Source organism: Hyperolius riggenbachi, chromosome 12 (genome assembly GCF_040937935.1).
Source record: "Hyperolius riggenbachi isolate aHypRig1 chromosome 12, aHypRig1.pri, whole genome shotgun sequence".
Classification (NCBI taxonomy): domain Eukaryota; kingdom Metazoa; phylum Chordata; class Amphibia; order Anura; family Hyperoliidae; genus Hyperolius; species Hyperolius riggenbachi.
This window is the reverse complement of record NC_090657.1, coordinates 21,556,939-21,580,255: the sequence shown is the minus strand read 5'-3', so window position 1 is coordinate 21,580,255 and position 23,317 is coordinate 21,556,939. Positions and strand designations below refer to the sequence as shown.

General features: G+C 47.3%; 1 protein-coding gene across 5 annotated transcripts; it reads right to left on the bottom strand.

Annotated features, from left to right (window-relative positions):
- Nucleotides 1-1,051: 1,051 nt before the first annotated feature.
- ZNF207 (zinc finger protein 207) lies at nucleotides 1,052-21,733 on the bottom strand. 5 transcript variants are annotated; one of them, XM_068262626.1, is made up of 12 exons: nucleotides 21,567-21,733; nucleotides 18,043-18,169; nucleotides 17,825-17,963; nucleotides 16,959-17,123; nucleotides 13,582-13,656; nucleotides 11,426-11,503; nucleotides 11,187-11,341; nucleotides 5,470-5,562; nucleotides 4,378-4,620; nucleotides 4,045-4,216; nucleotides 1,484-1,665; nucleotides 1,052-1,293 (listed from the first exon to the last, which is right to left on the bottom strand). In XM_068262626.1, the coding sequence occupies exons 1-11, from the start codon at nucleotides 21,605-21,607 to the stop codon at nucleotides 1,505-1,507; spliced, it is 1,449 nt and encodes a 482-aa protein (XP_068118727.1). In that variant the 5' UTR covers nucleotides 21,608-21,733; the 3' UTR covers nucleotides 1,052-1,293; nucleotides 1,484-1,504. The 5 variants fall into 5 exon arrangements, with proteins under 5 accessions (XP_068118727.1, XP_068118726.1, XP_068118728.1 ...); XM_068262625.1 differs by having other exon boundaries at nucleotides 1,052-1,665; nucleotides 21,567-21,731; XM_068262627.1 differs by having other exon boundaries at nucleotides 1,052-1,665; nucleotides 11,426-11,496; nucleotides 13,581-13,656; nucleotides 21,567-21,730.
- Nucleotides 21,734-23,317: the final 1,584 nt, after the last annotated feature.

The following is a 23,317-nucleotide window of genomic DNA, read 5'->3' as shown; positions in this document are numbered from 1 at the left end:
TAATTATTGATTATATAAAAGTAGTGTATTGGGCCCACCATCGTGTAAAACTAGAAAATGTAAAATGCATACACATAATTATAAGCACATTACTCCATGTAAAATGAACTATAAATTAACTTTTTCCTATGTTGCCATCACAAGAGGAAGAAAAATCACAGATCTGACAGGTTTTGGACTAGCCCCATCTCCTCATGGGGTAGTCAAGGTTATTTTTAAAAGCACTACTGAATGGCAGTTGCTCAGTCCTACTACCAGAAAACTTAATTGAATAGGGAAGTTGGCAGGCATTTTTCAATAGAGCCTTTGCAGAGAATACTTTTGTAAAGAATACTGCACATCTCACGTGAGGATGCATGCGGACTAGTCCAAAACCTGTCAATAGGAGTAAATTTACAGTGGATTTTACTCTGGTAAGTGTACTTCCTACAAGTATGTGCACAACTGTATTTCAAAAGGTACAGATTTCTTATCATGGCCCTTTAATCTGGGAAAAGCAAAGTCTACAGTTTTTCCAAGTTCCTAGCCTTCTGTCACTGGGAAAAAGGGAAATCACCTCACCTCGGGTATAACCAACAATAAGTCGGCCAGCCAGTGCTCAGTGTCATGCAGGTCCACCACACCTGCCAGGAAACGGGCAACAAAAAGGAAGACACGGCACTCAGGAGCTGTATGCAGCAAGCTGTATTGAAGAAGACAGTACACACTACATGTTTCGGGCGGAGCCCTTCATCAGGTGATGAAGGGCTCCGCCCGAAACATGTAGTGTACTGTCTGCTTCAATACAGCTTGTTGCTGCACACAGCTCCTGAGTGCCGTGTCTTCCTTTTTGTTGTTGCCTTCTGTCACTGGAGTGGATGGGAGCGGTAATTGCATCATGGGCACTAGAGGACAATCTGATGGGTACAATGCACACAGGACATGTATGACAAGCAGAGGCCCTCACAGGGCTGGTAAATCTCCCCCATCCCAGGTGGAATGCCAGCTGTGACATGCAAGTGTACAAAGCTCAGAGCTGCTGTACAGCTACTGAGGAATGATAGGTCACAAGATTATCTTTCATTTTATTACATCTTAGTGAACAGTACATGGAGGTCAGTCAGGACATGAAGATACAATACACAGTTACTGCCCTCACCAACCACAGTTGGGGACCAGAAGTCCAACAGCCCCAGAGGAGCTGTGAAGGCCTCACAAAGAGCAAAATAACATTACAGGACTTGCCTTTTGCCTGGTTTATGGCGCCTTCAACATTTAAACGAACCATATTTACTATACGCCACTTCTAAAAACCTAGATGGAAAAGAAGCCATACAGTATAAATTGAATCATCATGAAAATGTCCGCTCTTATGCCCCTGAACCAACCTCCCCAAAATAAAAATGCCCTCCCCAATGTAAAAGAATTGTCCAGCAGTTCCTGGTATGTGAAGACACGGAGCACGCCTATATACACAGCACAAGGTGAGAAGAAAGCTCCAAACCTAGTCATAAGTGCAGCATGGTCAGTAACGGCCACCTTGGGACATTACAGGAGGTCGCATGCCCATCAGAGGCCGAGGGGGGCCACCCTGGTAAGGGGGAACCATAGGAGGTGCTTGTCCGAAGGGTGGCATTGCTCCCGGATGGAAACCAGGCATGCCCTGGTGTGGTGTGCCAAACTGACCTGAGGAGACACAGAAAGGAAATTGTAAGACTCAACAGCAGTGTATGCACAGAAGAAAACGGTACTTCAATGCAACCATAATCCAAACTGACAAGTTAACAAGGTTCTATTTCTGTTTATCTCAGACAAGGTCACTTCATTTCTGAAAGAACTGAAAAAAAATTGTAGCACACGCATTTAGGTCTACCTGTGGCCACTTCTATAGTGCTCATGTAGAGAAAGACTACTAGGGCAGAGTGAATGGGTGCAGACTATATGAGCAGCGCTTTGCCATGCATGAACACTTTAAATGTAAACAGACTTTATAGCCCAAGTGCAGTCTTGCGGCTGGTGCGCTCTCGAAGGGAACCTAAAGCGAGTAAATTTAAAACACACGATGTAGCCGCAAATGATTACATACTAACCTCACCATCAGTTCCTCTCAGAAGCTCACCATTTTCTTCTTACAGTGATCCCTTCCAGTTCTGACAATATTTTGTCAGAACTGAAATACCAGCTGCTGTCAGTTACAACTGAATCTGCCAGGTAATGTCTGCGTTTCCCTATGGCTCAAGTGGCTGATATTACAGTCAGGAAGCTGTTAGGAGGTAATGGCCATTTTTAGAATGGAGGACAGAGAATTCTATTGATCACAGTGGACAAATGGGATGCAGAAGAGGAGAAAGATTGAGGCGTAGACTACACAGGAGGCAAGTATGACCTGTGTATGGTTATTTTGACTATTTTCAGTTCAGGTTCTCTTTAAAGGGAACCAGAGACGACCTATATTGAAAGGAAAAGCTTTTATACATACCTGGGGCTTCCTTCAGCCCCATAAGCCTGGATCGCTTCCACGCCGCCGTCCTCCGCTGCCTCTATTGCCGGTACCGGGTCCAGTCACTTCCAGCGGACGCGGCCAATTTTCTGCATGAACAGGGCTCCCTCCATATCCTTACGCATGCGCAGTATGGAGGCGCATGCGTAAGTATATGGAGGGAGCCCCTGTGATGCGGAAAATTGGCCGCGTCCGCCGGCAGTGACGCACTACGCTTACGTCGACTGGCCAGACTGGCCGAAAGTACGGGACCCGGTACCGGCGGATAGAGGAAGCGGAGGATGGCGGCGTGGGAGCGATCAGGCTTATGGAGCTGGAGGAAGCCCCAGGTATGTATAACTTTTTTCTTCAACAGCTCTGGTTCTCTTTAAGGTTCGTTCACATTAGGGGCATTTATTTATTTTTATTATTATTTTTTTTTTTTTTAAAGCACTGGCAATTTTAAAATTCACCTTAATAGCGCTTGTGCAGCGTTAGCTGTGAGTGTTCTCACATAAGCGATGAACTTTCTATCCAATCGCAAATGCGGCTTCTGCACCATTTTCTGAATGTTTGCGATTCAGTAGAACGGATAGGGAAATCGCTAAGCACTTCGAAAAGCAAAAAGATTTTAATGAATACATTGTATTCATTTCTGGGGCAAGAGTTCATTTTCCAACTGACATCAGGAAGTGAAAAAAAAAAGCTACACAAAAGCGCTTAAAGCTCCTTTCAATGCGAAAAATCACTCAGAAAAGCGCTTTCATAATCGCTCAATTGCTCGGCGCTTGCCAATTATAATGTGAACAAGGCCTTAGCAGCTCCCCAACAATCTCATACGTGTGATGGGGAGTGTATAGGGCTCAAAATGTTATGCGGGGAATACACGGTTAGTTTCTGCCAGGGCTGTGGAATCGGTACAAAAATCTTCTGACGCCAACTCCTCAGTTTATGAAGCCACCGACTCCAACTACAGGTACCCAAAATGGCTCAGACTCCACAGCCGTGGTTTCTGCCGTGCGTTTCTCCTCTCGATTCTGCAGTCGATTCTCTTATCTTCCGCTCATTTTTCTTATCTTTTTCCATTCACTTCTATCAAAAAAAAATAAAAAAAAAACAAAACCAAGCGACGAAAGGATCAAAAGGGAGTTCGGACAGGTCGGAAATTATCTTTCGAACCACCTAATCACCTAGAAAACGAACCGTGCAGTGTTCTCCCCAGACATTTTTTCCAGCCGGGTGGCATGAAATAGTAGCCGGGTGGCATGAAAAAGTAGCCGGGTGGGGAGAGATGAAAATGCAGGGCAACTCTGCTTACAGCATAGGAGGAGGTGAGGAGGCGAGCCGATGACAGCCGGGTGGTCACCAAATCTAGCCGGGTGGAGCACCCGGCTAAAAGAGCCTGGGGAGAACACTGCCGTGTATTCCCAGCATTAGTCAAACTAAGCCGCATCAGGCAGAAATCAAGTGTTAAAAGCAATTTATGTGTCACCATGGTAACGCACGTTACTCCCTTGTTAGTACCAGTAAACTTGTCAAGCGAACAAAAATGTTACTGTTGCAAAAAAAAAAAAAAAAAAACTCACCATGATGTGGCATGGGGTGCCTCATGCCAGGCTGCTGCGGTGGAATTCCAGGCTGTGGTGCCATCATAGCTCCCAGGTGTCCCACACCTGCATTACCCATACCACCGAGGGGTAGTTGGCCTGGTCGGGGAAGATTACGCTGATATTTAGGATGCTGGGCACGCTTTTCTTCCTGTGGGCAAAGCACAAACACCAAGAGACTTGTGTTACATCTGAGGAGTCATAATGCAAATTGACATCCAAAATATGCACTAGACAGAGGGGGGGGGGAGGGCACAATACAGGGTGATAGTGCTGTGTCACTGCAAAGACATAAGAGCAGGTCACACTTACCAGCGAGATATCCTCATCGGGATGAATCAACTTACTAGTGGCACTAGTAGTGGTGAGGGTAGCAGGCTTACTTGTTATGGAAGGAGACTGTTTAGCAGCAGTGCTATTAGTGGTGCTAGTGGTTGTCATGGTGGATTGGGTATAAGCAGGGAACGTTGGCTTTGGTGGCTCAGACGTGGAGGCTGTCGAACTGTTCAACGGCTTGAAGTCTGTTCCCACTGGGCCCGACACTGCTGCAGGGGCCTGAGGAGAAATAGACAGTCACTAGAAGCAATGGACAACTGGCATCAAAAGAAAGCTCACAAGACAAAGCCGCACACCACCATAGTCTAGAGATAATCCCATATTCTAAAACAAGGGTTTGCCCCAACTCACAGCAGCAACCAACATGCAGGGCCCTCAATCAAACAGCCACTCCACTGGAGGATGGTGGGCCATTACTCTATTAAAGGATAAATCCGGCAAAGAAATAAAAATCAGACTTATCCGGGGATTGCTTCCGCCCTTAGAAGCCTAGGCGTCCCTCACCGCAACTCCATTTTCAGGCAGTCTTCCAGGGGTTCCCTCCATAGCACCTGCACAGAACGCTCCTGACAAGATGGCGAGTGGTGCGGCTGGGCGCAGAGGCCCACGACCTGGCCGGGTTAGCAGCTGCTACGGAGGGGCGGCTGCTGAGAACGGAGCTGTGGTGAGGGACACAGGCTTCCAGGGGCTGGAGGAAGCCCCAGGTAAGCAAGTTAAATTTTTCTTACTTTGCCAGATGTATTCTTTAAGGAGACACTCACATCTCAAGTAATCTCAACTCCTCTGCTTTATCAGCATCACTGTGTGCTGCTGAATATTGGAGAAGTGCAGATTACGTGAGATTTCCTCCACATTCATGCAATAAGCCAATATCTGCTCACTCAATGCATTGCTTTTGGCATGCATTAACCCTTTAGACTTGTGGATGAGAAAATTACAATACAGAATATTAAGGTTTCTAATTTGCCATTCAACGTGCTATTTAATGCTCGGGAAATAGTAGGGACAATGGCATCTAAAGGGTTAACCTAGCTTAGAACATACTAAACACTGCAATATTCTGCATACTTGTGCAGCACTAGGGAACAGGGCTTTAGCAGGCGCAGAGAGGGCCTCTGAATTGGAGATCGCTGTAGATGAACTTGTGACAGGTGATCCCATCTGCAGCACAAAGAGAGGAAACAGTGAAGAGACCACAGGTGAAAGCTCTCACCCCCCAACCCAACAGACAAGGTCTGCACTCACACAGGCAAGCCACAGGGCCGCACTCACACAGGCAAGCTAGAGACCTTCACTCGAGCTACAGGTACACACACTGACCTAACAAGGTACTGGTCCGCACACACTGACCCAAGAAACAAGCTAACCTAAAGTTCAATCTACAGGTCCTTCTAAAAAAAATTAGCATATTGTGAGAAAGTTTGTTATTTTCTGTAATGCACTGATAAACAGACTTTCATATATTTTAGATTCATTACACACAACTGAAGTAGTTCAAGCCTTTTATTGTTTTAATATTGATGATTTTGGCATACAGCTCATGAAAACCCAAAATTCCTATAAAAAAATTAGCATATCATGAAAAGGTTCTCTAAACGAGCTATTAACCTAATCATCTGAATCAATTAACTCTAAAAACCGGCAAAAGATTCCTGAGGCTTAAAAACTCCCAGCCTGGTTCATTACTCAAAACCGCAATCATGGGTAAGACTGCTGACCTGACTGCTGTCCAGAATGCCATCATTGACACCCTCAAGCAAGAGGGTAAGATGCAAAGAAATTTCTGAACAAATAGGCTGTTCCCAGAGTGCTGTATCAAGGCACCTCAGTGGGAAGTCTGTGGGAAGGAAAAAGTGTGGCAGAAAACGCTGCACAACGAGAAGAGGTGACCGGACCCTGAGGAAGATTGTGGAGAAGGACCGATTCCAGACCTTGGGGGAACCTGCGGAAGCAGTGGACTGAGTCTGGAGTAGAAACATCCAGAGCCACCGTGTACAGGCGTGTGCAGGAAATGGTCTACAGGTGCCGCATTCCCCAGGTCAAGCCACTTTTGAACCAGAAACAGCGTCAGAAGCACCTGACCTGGGCTACAGATAAAGTTTAAAGTACTTTTTTTCGGATGAAAGCAACTTTTGCATGTCATTTGGAAATCAAGGTGCCAGAGTCTGGAGGAAGACTGGGGAGAGGGAAATGCCAAAATGCCTGAAGTCCAGTGTCAAGTACCCACACTCAGTGATGGTCTGGGGTGCCATGTCTGCTGCTGGTGTTGGTCCACTGTGTTTTATCAAGGGCAGGGTCAATGCAGCTAGCTATCAGGAGATTTTGGAGCACTTCATGCTTCCATCTGCTGAAAGACTTTATGGAGATGAAGATTTCATTTTTCAGCACGACCTGGCACCTGCTCACAGTGCCAAAACCACTGGTAAATGGTTTACTGACCATGGTATTACTGTGCTCAATTGGCCTGCCAACTCTCCTGACCTGATCCCCATAGTGAATCTGTGGGATATTGTGAAGAGAAAGTTGAGAGACGCAAGACCCAACACTCTGGATGAGCTTAAAGAGAATCTGTATTGTTAAAATCGCTCAAAAGTAAACATACCAGTGCGTTAGGGGACATCTCCTATTACCCTCTGTCACAATTTCGCCGCTCCTCGCCGCATTAAAAGTGGTTAAAAACAGTTTTAAAAAGTTTGTTTGTAAACAAACAAAATGGCCACCAAAACAGGAAGTAGGTTGATGTACAGTATGTCTACACATAGAAAATACATCCATACATAAGCAGGCTGTATACAGCATTCCTTTTGAATCTCAAGAGATCATTTGTGTGTTTCTTTCCCCCATGCACTGAAGTTTCAGGCTGCTCTTTTCTTCTTGCAAACAGCTTTGCCCTTGTTTGTAATTCCTCAGTATGTGAAAGCCCAGCCAGCTCAGAGGATGATTTATCCAGCTGATTAGAGCAGCTTCTCTCTTCTCTCTTATCTAAATAACACACAGGCAGTATGCATAGAGGGGCCAGAAAGGGTGAGTTCATAGCAGAACCACAACACTGAAGAACTTGGCAGCCTTCCAGACACAGGCCGACAAGTCTGACAGGGGAAAGATACATTGATTTATTACAGAGACTGTCATAGTAGAAAGTGCTGCAGTAAGCCAGAACACATTAGGATAGCTTTTGGAACTTGTAGGATGATTAAAAACAGGATGCAATTTTTGTTACGGAGTCTCTTTAAGGCCGCTATCGAAGCATCCTGGGCCTCCATAACACCTGAGCAGTGCCACAGGCTGATTGCCTCCATGCCACGCTGCATTGAAGCAGTCATTTCTGCAAAAGGATTCCCGACCAAGTATTGAGAGCATAACTGAACATAATTATTTTAAGGTTGACTTTTTTTATTTTATTAACACTTTTATTGGTCGGATGAAATATGCTAATTTTTTGAGATAGCAATTTTGTGTTTTCATGAGCTGTATGTCAAAATCATCAATATTAAAACAATAAAAGGCTTGAACTACTTCAGTTGTGTGCAATGAATCTAAAATATATAAAAGTCTAATGTTTAATCAGTAAATTACAGAAAATAATGATCACAATATGCTAATTTTTTTGAGAAGGACCTGTAATCCGTTCACATCACAAATGCGGATGGCCACGCATGCGGAACGCAACGCTTACGAACGCACGCCATCTGCGTTTGTGTACATTGCGTGGCTGATCCCATCACTGAAAAGTGAATGGGACAGCCACGCGTTTTTACAAAAAATGCGTGCAGCATGCGTTCTCGGACCGCATGCAGTGTGAACATCAGACATTGCACTCTATGCAATGTCTGATGTCGTGCGTGTTGGCCACCTGCACGCGTTTCCAAAACTTCCAAGGCTTGCACTAACAGTTCTCACAACCCCAGGTAAGACAGACTTGCACTCAGCCAAGTGGCCATTCACCGCGGTGATGCTGAATATCCGGGTCCCGGTTTGATGGCGTCACCGGTACCTGGTGTTCGCTATCACAGGGCTGCGTGCACTGTGGTGAATGGAAGCTGGGGCTGAAGGATGATCGCAGGAACCAGGTAAGGTGAGATTGTGCTTGCAGGGGCATTTTTTAATCGATTGAGACAGAGGGGGCAGAGTGGTATGAGGAGGGGGGGCGCACATCCGGCTACCCATAACGGAGGGTGGGGGAAAAGTTCTGAAAGGGGGTGTTGATTGTATTTTGGGGCACATCTAGGTAACTGGGGGAGGGGGAATTAATAATGAGGGCACATCTGATGGTCCTGGGGGCCATAACCTAACACTGGGGGCACAACTGGCTACAATAGGGAGCATTGATCCCGGGGACACATCTTGCTATAATGATGGGTCCTATTCCGGGAGAGGGGCACATTTGTCTATATAGGGGGCTAACAAATATGGGAGACACCTGGCTATACTGGGGGGCTGATACTGGGGACACCTGGCTATCCTTGGGGGGACATAATACTGGTGGCATGTTATCTACTGTAGCATTTTTTGCTAGAATTGGTGAAACCTCAGGGTTAACGCAATTTTTCATCCCCCCCCCCTCTTTTTCCAATTAAAATGCATAGTATTTTTCTTGTGTCAAAATACCCCCCCCTATGAAAGTCTAGTATGTCCTGAAAAAATGATTCCTAGATCATTTAGGTGTGAGGAGGGATTTATTTATGTATTTATAGCGCCGACATATTACGCAGCACTGGGGATAAAGTTATGGCTGTTTAATAGGGACATGGCTAAAGCGTCACAACTGCTCTGGTCCATAAGGGGAAAAGAAGGTCTGGATGTGAAATGGTTAAGGTAGTTTATCAAATTTGAGGAGACCTTCCTCTGATTTGATAAAGTATGGGGGAAACAACTGGATGAATTCAGATCCATAGAAGAGTTTGCCATTAATTGGTGTATGTACAGTGGCCTCCCACTGTATTGCAAGATTGATACTTTTAAGTTCTTTTTCAGGCTTTACATGGTTTATTTTGCCAACAGTCACTGTGGTATAATTTTCCGGCGTGCTTGTCTTTACCCTTAATGCATTAATACACTTACTTCTAACTTACTGATTTAGTACTGGATTTTTCCAATTCTGCAACAGAATGCATTGTTCTATCTTTAAATAATTTTTTTTTTTTTAAACTTAAGACTCTAGATTGTGAGCCTTCGAGAGGGTCCTCATGTCTTCTGCCTCTTCACACACCTTTATCTCCGTACTCCCATCCTATGGATAAGAGTGAACGCCTTCAATGAACTTGACTTGCCTAATCCCCATGCTCCCATCCAGTGACTAAGCATTACCTTGTACTCATACTGTGCTGTGTGATCTCCATGCTCCCATCCAGTGACTAAGCATTACCTTGTACTCATACTGTGCTGTGTGATCTCCATGCTCCCATCCAGTGGCTAAGCATTACCTTGTACTCATACTGTGCTGTGTGATCTCCATGCTACCATCCAGTGACTAAGCATTACCTTGTACTCATACTGTGCTGTGTGATCTCCATGCTCCCATCCAGTGACTAAGCATTACCTTGTACTCATACTGTGCTGTGTGATCTCCATGCTCCCATCCAGTGGCTAAGCATTACCTTGTACTCATACTGTGCTGTGTGATCTCCATGCTCCCATCCAGTGGCTAAGCATTACCTTGTACTCATACTGTGCTGTGTGATCTCCATGCTCCCATCCAGTGACTAAGCATTACCTTGTACTCATACTGTGCTGTGTGATCTCCATGCTCCCATCCAGTGACTGACTAAGCATTACCTTGTACTCATACTGTGCTGTGTGATCTCCATGCTCCCCTCCAGTGACTGACTAAGCATTACCTTGTACTCATACTGTGCTGTGTGATCTCCATGCTCCCATCCAGTGACTAAGCATTACCTTGTACTCATACTGTGCTGTGTGATCTCCATGCTCCCATCCAGTGGCTAAGCATTACCTTGTACTCATACTGTGCTGTGTGATCTCCATGCTCCCATCCAGTGACTAAGCATTACCTTGTACTCATACTGTGCTGTGTGATCTCCATGCTCCCATCCAGTGACTAAGCATTACCTTGTACTCATACTGTGCTGTGTGATCTCCATGCTCCCATCCAGTGGCTAAGCATTACCTTGTACTCATACTGTGCTGTGTGATCTCCATGCTCCCATCCAGTGGCTAAGCATTACCTTGTACTCCTACTGTGCTGCGTGATCTGGTTTGCATGTATTACTTTGTCTTATTTCTGTATGTCACCGCTAAATATTGTCTGTAACCTTAACTAATGTACAGTGCTGCGTAATATGTTGGCGATTAATACAATAAGTGTGACCTACTGTAAGATTTTAACTAAGGGGTTGTCAGGCTTATGTTGCTATGTAACTTACTAGTCCTACTAGTAGAAATCACATTAGCATTCTATTGACCTCCCCATAAAAAAAGATATTTCATTACACCCATGTTCATTCACACTAACCTACAATACAAATGAAAGGCCTATTGCTGTGCCCTTAACCCAAAAGAGAAATTACAAAATGAACTCTCCACATTCTAATTAGTAACTCAAGCAATAGGGATTGTGCTTTCTGATCACGACCCAAAATGTGGGGTCCAGCACTCACACTGGTCCTTAAGATTGCACTCATCAGGAGACAATGCCCAGCAGCACTAGAGCAATTGTTCATATCAGTCTCGATTGTTCCAGCAACTTACAGTCAACTCCATGCATCACCTGGAATTAGGTCTTACAAAAAGCATGAACCATTAATACCACAGATCACAGCCATTACCTGTCCAGCACTGGGGAAAAGCGGTTTGGGCACAGACTGCCCAGCAGGGGCTGACGTACTAGGAGTAGGAAGCCTACTTGCACCTGGTGCAGAGACTTGCTGAGCCGACGTGACAGCTGGCATTGCAGGTCGGGGTCCAACGGGTGGAGGAACACCTACAGAAGAAAAACTGTTACTAGAACTATAGCCACAGCAAGATGTCAGAGCTTCCACAGGAGGCATAACATTACACAACTGACCTGGAGGTAAGCCAGCCATCATTGGGGGGATTCCTGGTCCCGGGTGCATCATGCCACCCATTGGCAACATCCTAAAACAAAAAACGTAAACCAAAAACAAGGTAAAGCCAAAAGCACAAAGCAACATTTCACCTACCTATAGCAATTGTATTCATGGTTCATATAAAGCCGCTAAATAAGAATATCCTCCAAGTGACATATTGCAAATATTTTCCCCCTCATTTATAACGCACTTTGAAAGATCACTTTAGTGTGTCTTGACCTAGTTCAATGTAAAATACCAAAAGTTATTCCTAAATAACATGCAGAGCTAACAAACTTCCATAAGCTAAGTATTGGTGGCAGGTATGAAGGGTAGTTGTACACCTTCAAATTATCATCCACCAGGATTAGGACTCAACCCCACAGCGAGGCAAAAGACATAGAAGCACAGAGTGGGCAGAGCGAATAGGAGTACAATGCCCTGGCAAGTAGATCTGCCAGGCATATCGCTTGCAAACGCATCAAGAGGGGGGCTGCTGTGCCCATGCTGGAACCATCTACCACGCGTGATGGAACGTTAACCCGAGTTGATACAGAGGATTGCTTTGTCACAGCATTGACACTGGTTGGCTGCAGGGGGCTGGTAAAAGCCCCAGATAAGTTAAACTTTCTTAGCTTCACTTTAACCTCCATGGCGTTCTGGGTAATGCGTACATAAGTACGCATTACCCTTTTTGTTAAATTTTTTTTCCCGCTTGCTGTAGCTAGCGTATTGCTAGCTACAGCAGTGCGCCATGCCATCCGCATCAACCCTCTCAATCCCCGCCGGCCATACTTACGCGTCCGAGATCCCACGAGAAGCATGACTTACTATCGTCGCTTCTCCCGTCGGCATGGTGATCAGACGTGACGTCATGAGATCATGGGGAGCTCCAATCTTTCCCATTGCGCAGCCTGGTGGTGATTCGCCAGGCGTTTCGGGGGTGGGACAGCCCCTTTAGCGACACATCGCGGCGATCGGACAGAACATATAGCTAGCAAAGTGCTAGCTACATGTTCTGAAAAAAAGTAAAGCGACCCTCCAGGGGCTGAGCAATCCTCCTTGGCGTACATGGACGAGCTAAGCTCGTCCATACCGCCAAGGAGGTTAAGCAACAATTAGTAGCCAAGTCCATTTTTCCCCTCGTTACCCCATCTGAGGAAGTCATGTCATCGTGCCCTGTGCCATCGTTTCACCTCAACCCTCCACAGAGAATGTATCACCCAACTGCTGGCTAGCGATGCCTCCCGTACAGCACAGAAGCTCTACAGAGTCACTCACAGGATCAAGTTGGATCCTAGCAGGTAACACTATTTATGTGTTTCTATGCAGCTTATGTCGAGCCATTTCTTTGACCCAACAGCAGACTTAACCACTTGCCGACCGCGCACTCATAACGCGCGTCGGCAAAGTGGCAGCTGCAGGACCAGCGACGCAGTACTGCGTCGCCAGCTGCAGGCTGATTAATCAGGAAGCTCGCGTGAGCGGCTGCTTCCTGTCAATTCACGGCGGGGGGCATCGTGAATAGCCTGCGGGCCGCCGATCGCGGCTCGCAGGCTAAATGTAAACACAAGCGGAACTAATCCGCTTTGTTTACATTGTACGGCGCTGCTGCGCAGCAGCGCCGTAAGGCAGATCGGCGATCCCCGGCCAATCAGCGGCCGGGGATCGCCGCCATGTGACAGCCTTTCACTGGCTGCACAGGAAGGATAGCGTCCTGTGCAGCCCCGATCTCCGGGGGGGGGAGCAGGTAGGAGAGGGAGGGGGTAATTTCGCCGCGGAGTGGGGCTTTGAGGTGCCCCCCCCTCCCGCCAGCCACACGCAGGCAGGAGAGATCGGACCCCCCCAGCACATCATCCCCCTAGTGGGGAAAAAAAGGGGGGCAATCTGATCTCTCTGCCTGCTACCTGATCTGTGCTGGGGGCTGCAGAGCCCACCCAGCACAGATCACTAAACACAGCGCTGGTCCTTAAGGGGGGGTAAAGGGTGGGTCATCAAGTGGTTAAAAGAAAATGGTTATACATAAATTATACATTTCCTATTCCTAGTCAAATGAAATACTTTACCAGTTCACTCCACAACACGCATACATTGCAGTAGCCAAATCTGAGCAGTTCATAATGCTATACTAACCCATGAGGCATTCCTGCCATCACTGGTGGGATCCCAGGCATAAGTGACGGCACGGTTGGCATTAATGGTGGTATTCCTGAGGAGAGAGACAAAATGATCAGAAATGTACTGTTGCAGTACAAAGCTACTCCCAAATTAATGTACAAGTTGAACTGCTAACAGTAAGTACATTAGAAAATGTCAGTGCAGTTTATGGTAGCAGAAAAGTCATGCAATATGCATCCTGCACAATGGCCACAAGTGGCACCACAATTTTGCCACACACCATCTCATAAAAGACTGCAAAAATAACAGCACACAGACGTACACCACATCTTGAGTACAGAGTAATTCCAAACACAACAGGAACTACTGAAACGTATGGGGAGATTGTAGAGGGCAGGGCACCAGTGGGTGTAAAGGCCGGGCGGATCGCTCAGAAACAGCCGTATCAGTCTGCAGACAGACTGTACACACGCCGGACTGCCGCTGGAACGCCCACCCAGCGGGAGGTGACGACGGACCAGTCGTTGCCTCCAGTCCGGCGTGTGTACGGACCTTAATGCTCAATTCAAAGTTTAATCCAGCAGGTACATCAAACAAAATTCAGCATACAGGAGTGTAAGCAGCATGACCGCAATTTCACAGGTTCTCTCCCCCCCCCCCCCTTCCTCCTCTAACAAAGTGGAGGGAACATGTGAAATTGCTTTCAGGCTGCTTACACTCCTGTGTGCTGAATTTTGTTTGATGTACATGCTGGATTAAACTTTGAATTGAGCATTACACTCACTGGTGCCCTGCCCTCTACAATCTCCTCATACGTTTGAATTTTCACTTCTATGGTGGTGAGCACAATGTTTAACCTCCTAGCCTAGCTAACAACTTATTTATCAGTAGAAACAGTTTTATAGCGGTGGACTCCTGAGGACAGCAAAACCTGGGTGGCGTAACGCTCAGGAGCCATTTCAGCCCGCGCGTATTTTTTACCTTATGGAGGAGAGGGATTTTCACATTTTAGTGCTCCTCCCTTCCATTCCCCAATAACTATCACAACAAAAAATATCTATAACTTGTTTTTCCGACAACAATTAGGCTTTATTTGGGTGGTACATTATACTAAGACTTTTTCCACAGGCATTGATGGGAAAAAAAAAAAGGAAAAGGAAATTCATTTTTCAGTTTTTAACCATTATAGTTTTAAAGTAATAAATGCTATCGTAATTAAAATACACACTTCATTTGCCCATTTGTGCCGGTATTTTAATGTTAAAATTATATCCCTAGTACAATGTGGGGTGACATTGTTTTATTTGGAAATAAAAAGGGTGTTTTTTTTCAGTTTTAAATGCATCACTAATTTCTAGCCCATAATTTAATATGCTCACCCTCTTGACATACACATTAAAAAAATTATTCAAAAAACCTCTTGATCAACGCTAATTGGCCAAATCGCGTTGAGGTTACGTTCAATAGAAGTGGCAATTTGCAGGCTTGGGACTGGGTGAGCCGTTGATGCGCACAGCGACTACCCACGCAACAAAGTCCCAAAGATCCTGCTTAAGGTGACGTCACCGAATTGAACTCAGAGAGACCAGCCGGGCGGAAGTAGAGGGAACTATCTGCTGTGACTGCCGGGCGGAAGTGACGCAGGCGGCACGAAGGAGCCGGCGGGTGGAAGCGCTCGGAGTATTGCCGTGATACTACACTTGTGTGCTGTAAGCGAACAGAGCAGCGTGGAGTCTGGTCCTATGCGGGATAAAAGATCCTCTTTGGCCTGGTGGACATAAGGACACGTGAGTTGTTACTCTGGTTGGTGGAGAACACGGAATACAACACCACCATAGAGATAAAGTATTAGCATCACTTTATGGGATTATCGCTAATCCGTGGTATTGAAATTAAGAAGATCATTCATCTACTGAAGTTTTTCAATTTTTGATATACATTTTATAATTTTAATATTTTATGCAAAACGCCTTTTTGTGAGATATTGAAGGGCCCTTCAAACAGACTACATATGTGTAGTGCGAATGAGTGAGCGGATGAGTGGCCTTTTTGGGGATTATAAGAGTATTGCGATATAGTGTGGTTTTCGAATAAAACAAGTACTTCTATAGCGCGTGTTGAATAACTTTGAATACGGCTTTCTATCTCCAGGGGTACGAGGGATCCCCTTACGAACGCGCAGCTGACCAATAGGATTTAAGCCCCTTGCGCTTGGTTTTAAAATTTGTGTTTTCACATTAAAAAAATGTTTATCTCCTTAAAGGGATACTGTAGGGCGGGGTAAATGAGCTGAACTTACCCGGGGCTTCTAATGGTCCCAGCCAGGCATCCTGTGCCCGCGCAGCCGCTCACCGATGCTCCGGCCCCGCCTCCGGTTCACTTCTGGAATTTCTGACTTTAAAGTCAGAAAACCACTGCGCCTGCGTTGCCGTGTCCTTGATCCCGCTGATGTCATCAAGAGCGCACAGCGCAGGCCCAGTATGGTCTGTGTCTGCGCAGTACACTCCTGGTGACATCAGCAGGAGCGAGGACATGGCAACGCAGGCGCAGTGGTTTTCTGACTGTAAAGTCAGAAATTCCAGAAGTGAAACGGAGGCGGGGTGGAGCATCGGGGAGTGGCTGCGCCAACACAGAATGTCTGCGGGGGACCATTAGAAGCCCCAGGTAAGTTCAGCTCATTTTCCCCCGACCCCCTACAGTGTCCCTTTAACCACTTGCCGACCAAGTGATTTCCCATTGATCTGTGCTGGGTGGGCTCTTCAACCCCCAGCACAGATCGTGTTGCAGGCAGGGCGATCAGACTCCCCCCCCCCCCCCTTTTTTTCCCCACTAGGGGGATATCCTGCTGGGGGGGGGATCTGATCGCCGCCACTCTGCTGCTGCAGCGCCGTACAGAGTAAACACCGGGGATTTCCTCCCCGTGTGTTTACATTTCGCCTGCGAGCCGCGATCGGAGGCTCGCAGGCAGTTCACGGCCTTTTCCATGTAAACCCGCAGACAACCAGTTTACGCCAATCGGCGTTAGATGGTCGTCAAGAGGTTAAGTCAGTAGGTGTAATTTTACTATTGGGCCACAAGATATCCTCGCGCATTACTTCCTATAAGCATACAATGTACACTACATAGAAAATACGTCACACTATGGAAGTGACGCAGGCATCCATTCATTCATGCATGCAATCGCGGTGGACTAGAAGGAAGAATGAATGGGAACAATGTCCTATTCATTAATCTAACGATCCGCAGCGGAAACAAGCAAGCGGGAGGCAGTGCACCGTCACCAACAACAACAGGCACTACGATCCACACAAACAAGAAAAGCACACCATATAGCCAAGCCTAGAAAAGCTAGCGATTACACTTCTACCTCATATCTAATCCCCTGATCATTACCTGGCGGTAAGCCTGGAGCACCTGGTAGACCATGGAGGCCTGGCTGAGCCATAGCCGGCATGTATCCCTGTTGCGGCTGCATCTGTGCTGGAAACGAAGAAGATGGGCCAGATTCATCATCGTCTTCATAATCTGAATCGTCCTGACGCTTCTTTCCTCCGTCTACTGCAGAAAAGCATGACATGTACAGTGAGTGCATGGTGAGTACAGAGACTAAAACCTGTAACAAAGGGTGTTACTCAAAAAACAATACTAACTGCGAAGAATGTTATGGGTGGCAGTTTTGAAAGGATAGTCCTCATCTCCCCAAAAAGATATGCCAGGTGGTATGACACTTCATGGATGTGGCGCATGCGGGTGCGTGCCCATTCTGCTGCACTCGCCCATCCCCCATGTGACTTCAGCCCCCGCACTCCCCTGAGCAAATGTTGCTAACTAGCATAGCATCCCACTGTGTGCTGCCCTCCTTAGTGGTTCAGCATCTTACTTTTTGATAAGGGTGGAGGACTGCACTAAAAGAACAGCCAAAGGCTGCCACCCTGGGCCTCTGCAGCATGGCACCGTGGCCCAAGGACCACAGACCTCCATTTCATCCTTCTGGGTTGGAGGCCCAAGGACAGCAGCCACGGCTAATTCAACTAAAATCAGATAAACTGACACTTGTCTTTGCCGGGCTCTCGCCTATTAAGCAGGTGTAGTGCTTGGATAAAGAGTTGAACACTGATCATTGTAGACACTTGCTCTTCCAAGCCCAGCACTGCGTACTGCTCTATGGAGATGTATGGGAGGGGGGGGGGGGGGGGGAGGGGGCACAGGCAGTATGGAAGCAGTGTATCGTGTAAATCCAGCAGGGTGATGAAACATACCTTGCGATTTCTGTTCTAGCATTCGCCTCCTCTCCTCCATGTCCTTCTCAGGGATACCTTCCATGCCATAAATTTCCAGTTCAATGTCCGTACGGCCTGGGATGGCATTCGGTACAGCATCAATGGTCTCTTTATGCACCTATGGAAAGCGTTAATTAGGGCAGACTCCAGAAAAACACGAGCCAGTAGCTATCAGAACTGAGCACCCTGTGACGTACCTGCATACAATGGATGGCCAGGCCAGGTCCGGTGTACAGCTTCTTGTGACAAATGTGACACTTGAAATGTTTGGCCTTTTGGTGCTGGATAAGGATCTTCTCATCGTCAAAGTCTCGGTTACAATACCTGGAGTTGGTTAAGGGCTTTACAGAAAAAAAATTCCTCTGCCTCCCCAATCTTTAAATGAGGGTCAATTCCTGATACACAGCACATGCAACATGCTGACTGACATCTTTGCATAAATGCCTGCACAAGCCAAACACTCCCATCATCTGGCCATATATGCCTGCATAGGCCACACTCCCGAAATCTTCACCAGCATAGGCCCCTCCCTCATTCCAACTCTGTGTGGTAATTAGGTGGAAAACACCGGACAAGGGTCGCCCCACATTACCAGGCAAAACATTTCCTGACTGGGAACCTTATTGAGTGGATATAATTACGGTGGCCACACATCAGGCGACTTGGAAGCCAATCGACCATCCGATTCTATTTTATAATCAAATCGGATGAAAATCGGTGCCGCCAAGTCCATCACTGACAAAGCTACCTATTTTGGTGCGAAAACTGGTTGCATTGTCAATCACAAATGCTGCAAGATGTTGGGCCGACTTGATTGGGGGCACGGCGTGCAATGTCGCAACGATTAAACGCGTGCTGTCACCCCTACGGATAAATTACCCCCAGTGCAAGGTATACATTACCTGTTCTCGGTCTCCACTGCTTCCCCCTCTGCATACACACACGCCCCACTTAGTTTCCTAGTAAGGGCGCACATCACATGTGACTGAATTCCTCTAGCAAGGAATCTATTGATAAACCAAGTCAACAGCAGTCTGTTCCATTCCATGCAACACTATGGCCTATTGAATGTCTGTCTCTCCTGCCCGCCTCCAATTGACCTAGATTTGCCATCCTGTCCAATCGATAGAATCAAATTTTAAAGGTTAACAGAAGACTTCAGATGCTCCCCCTCATCGGTCTTCTCCTTGCCATCCCAATTTAACACCCCCCCCCCCCCCCCCGGCAAGACAGGAGTTCACCTGTACTGCGCAGGCAGCTTGCATCTGTGCAATAGCATGGAACTAAACAAGCTGCAGCTCAGTGCTACTACACGGGCACAAGCCATCTGCACAGTGCACATGAGCTCCGTGGAACTTTGACAGTTCCAGTGCTGGAATGGAGGGACAGGGGAAGCCTCTGTACGATCCCGCTCCTTTTGACAGAGAAACCGTAACCAAGAATTGAACTGCATCCCAATCAGTAGCAGATACCCCCTTTACCATGAGAAATTGATTTTTCACATTGTTGTGAATCCCCTCCCACGGGAAACTGTGAAGACCATGGTCCTGGCAGTTTCCTGTCTGTGAACCTTGTTGCATTGTGGGAAATAGCTGTTTACAACTGCCAAAAATAAAGGAGCAGCTACTTCCACAGACATCACCTGTCAGCAGTAAATATGTCAACATGTGAGATGTCAGAATGTAAATCAGGAAGAGGAAATGAGAATGTCATTAACACCTGATCTGCTGAATGTTTGTTAAGGGTCTATGGCGAAATGTATTAGAGGCTGATAGAGTATCTCTCTCATTTCAGTTGAGACCTGCAAATGTAAAGATAATTTTACTTCCTCGGGGCTTTCTCCAGCCCCATAAGCACAGATGTGTCCCTCGCCAGCCTCCATTCGCCCACAATCATACCCAGTGACTGGCTCAGTCAGGTCCAGCCTGGGTCTTCGGCACGTGCACAGACCTCCTGCATATGCGCTGTAGACCCAGACTATCGCGACTGAGCCAGTTACTAGGGAAGATTGCCGCTAAATGGAGGACTGCGGGAGGACAGCAAGAGACACATCCGTGCTTCTGGGGCTGGAGGATTCCCCGGGTAAGTAAAATTATCTTTACATTTGGAGTTCTCTGGTGTACTTTAAAAGTAAACATGTAAGGAAAAAAGTGCCCCTGGGGATACTTACCTCCGTCTGTATCTTAATGAGGCTTCCCATGTCCTCAACCAGCTTGTTTCCAGCGCTGGCTCCCCTACAGAGCCACGGACATCAACATTTACAAATTGCAGTTGCTCAGTACACCTTTCCCAATACTGTGAATACATTCAGCTTCTCCAGTCATGTTGTACAAGACTCCCCATCACAGCCCTCTCCTTGTTGGGTGTCCCTAAATATACTCATACTTCCAGCCCCAAGAACATTACCCACCACATCCTCCTAAACACCCCGACCTTAGTCACTTATTGTTAGACAAGCCATGTAATACAAACGTATTGCCCCCACTCCTTCCAACACAAACAAAATAAAAACAATCCCACATTGCACAAATTTTGAGGCTTTTTCCTTTCAAATCAAACTAAATGGTGCTGTGGCAACACGGAGGCATAGTGTGTAGCATTCAACATGTAGCACTGGAGTCTCAAGTTCAAATCTGGGCAAGGTTGTTATCTATACGGAGTTTGTAATGTTTGCATAATTTTTCTCTAAACACTCCTTTTTCCTCCCACGTTAAAAAACAATTGTAAACTGACTGGTTCCTTAGTGTGGAGGATACATCTATCTATGGTAGGAATAAGACAGCAAGTCCCTCTAAAGGTGGCGACACGATACAATAAAATTATCCCATTTGACAGCAATTAGATTAAAGCAAATCCGATTTCCCTAAAAATCGACCAGAAAGGCCGCAGCATATGCATACATTATATTCATATACACATAGGACTGGCCGCAGCATGCAGGCATCCCCCTCCATACATGTAAACACAGGACTGCTCACGGCACACAGGGCTTCCCTCTATAAATGTAAACACAGGACCAGGGATGTGGAGTCATTAGACTCCAACTAGGACTTCTCAGTTTATGAAACTGCTGACTGATTCCAGGTACACAAAATTACTCCAACTCCTTAGCCTCCTTAATAATACCTAACACAGCTGTGGAGATAATCATCCAACCCAGTTTATGAAACCACCAACTCCAGGTACCCAAACTTGTAACTCCAAAGCCCTGCACAGGACTGGCTGCAGCACACATGCCTTCCCTCCATTCACGTAAACACAGGACAGGCTGCAATACTGAGGCCTCCCCTCCATGTACACACAGGACTGGTCAAGGCACGCAGGGCTCCCCCTCCATACATAATGCAGTGAAATAAAAGCGCTTTTCTTCTGGTGGACTCAAAGCGCTTAAACTGAAGCACACATGCCTCCCCCCTCCATGCATACATTCACACAGGACAGGCCGCAGCACATAGACTTGCCCTCCACACATGCATATACTGTACGGGCAGCAACACAGCGCCCCCCCCCCCCCCCCCTATAAATATGTACATGGTACATGCCGTCGCACACAAGCCTTTCCCTACACATAGCTACATACTCGACGAGGCACAACACACAGGCCTCCCCTCCATACACACAGGCCTCCCCTCCATACACACAGGCCTCCCCTCCATACACACATGGTACAGTCCGCAGCACACAGGCCTCCCCTCTATATACACACATATAAGAAGGATACCAGCACCAAGGCTTCAGCTGCTTCTTCTTTTTCCTGCCCATGTCTCCTCTCCGACACCACTAATCCCACTGCAACCAACCGCCACAAAGACACGACAAGATGGCGCCCTGCTACTCTCCCCGCCTCCTGGTAGCAAGTGCCCCGCCTCTCCCACAATGCCAGGCGCCGCCGTTCACGCTCCTCCCAATGTAGATTTCACCGCAGCGACGACCCCGCCTATCCCTATAACGGTGTAATGTCAGCTATTGCAGCCTCGCACGTTGTGTGCAGCCCCGCATGCGCAGTAGGAGCCTGTGCAGCCACATAAAACGTCTTAAATATCTCCGCTTCCGCACCATCTACACTCCCGAAAATTTCAGGGGAGGGAGGGGACCCCCAAATCTAGCTCTGTGCCGAATTGCAGCCCCCGAGCCCCGCTGGTTCGCGAGACTGATTGCAGCAAACCTATCTCGGGAACTAGCAGGGCTCGGGGGCTGCAATTCGACACAGAGCTAGATCTGGGGCTCCCCTTCCTCCCCTGAAAATTTCGGGAGTGTACGTGGTGCGGAAGCGGAGATATTTCAGGTAAATAATGTCTAACTTCCCACTGAGCATGCGCGATACTCAGTGAGAAAGACTGCTTCCGGCCTGCAATATCTGACATTGCACCGGCTCCTCCTACTCACACTAGTGTTGTCCGGATCATGAACGATCCGGATCTATTTTGTGAGTCGAATCATCCGAATCATCAAAATGAGTGATTCGGATCGCAAAGGGGGCGGGGGCAGGAGCGACACGCCCCCTTTCAGCGGGCAGCGGGGTCCTAGAAGCAGAGCAGAGATGGATCGCTCTGTTGAAGGGGAGTCAGCCTTGCACAGCCACAAGTAGATGAGAGAGAGGGGACATCGGTGCCACTGCCAGATATGTGTAGAGCACACATACTGGCAGTGGCGTAGCAATAGGGGTTGCAGGGGTTGCGACCGCATCGGGCCCTTGGCCCAGAGGGGCCCACAGCTCCTTAGCTACGCCACTGCATACTGGCTGAAATGTGCTGCTCATTATAGGCTGTCTGTTCCGTAGTTGTGCACAGTGAACACATTGGAAACTTGGCACAGCTCAGTAACGTTACAGGCAGCATGCTGGGCTAGGACAGGGCAGGCACTGTGATTGCTGTGCAATATGATCCTCCTGCACTGCTTCTAAACAGCTGCACTTCACTTCTGGGAATGCTTTGGGGAATGGGAGTTGGGAGTATACAGATGCACATATAGGTGAAATATATGTAAAGCATAATGATTGCAGCATGTGGGTATTACGTGCAAACAAACATTTCTGCTCTCTGCTCGTCCCTCCTCCCTTCTCTGTCCACTCCCTGCCCTCTGTCCATCTTCTCCCCTTCTCTGTGTGTCCACCCCCCTCCCCTTCTCCTGTCCTGCTAGTCATTTCACCCCGAATGCTTCCCTTGTAAAATGATCCGAGATTCGGATCAAACATCCGGATCTTTTCAATGATCCGATTCGAATCATCCGGATCATTGAAAAGATCCGAACTTCGCATCTCTAACGCACACTGCTTCCCTCAGCGATAGTGAGAGGCTGGCCAGGCCCGCCTATCCCTATACCGGCTCCTCCTACTCCCACTGCTTCCCTCAGCGATATTGAGCGGCTGGCAAGGCCCCGCCTATCCCTATACCGGCTCCTCCTACTCACACTGCACCCTTCGGCGATAGTGAGAGGCTGGCAAGGCCCCGCCTATCCATACTCCTCCTACTC

Coding starts and splice junctions, on each gene's coding strand:
- ZNF207 (XM_068262626.1), bottom strand. CDS start 21,607: ATGGGCAGGAAAAAGAAGAAGCAGCTGAAGCCTTGGTGCTG. Junction 11,504..13,581: donor GATGGCAGGAATGCCTCATG/GGTTAGTATAGC, acceptor TTTACGTTTTTT/GTTTTAGGATGTTGCCAATG. Junction 4,621..5,469: donor TGTTCCCTAGTGCTGCACAA/GTATGCAGAATA, acceptor ATTTCTCCTCAG/GCCCCTGCAGCAGTGTCGGG.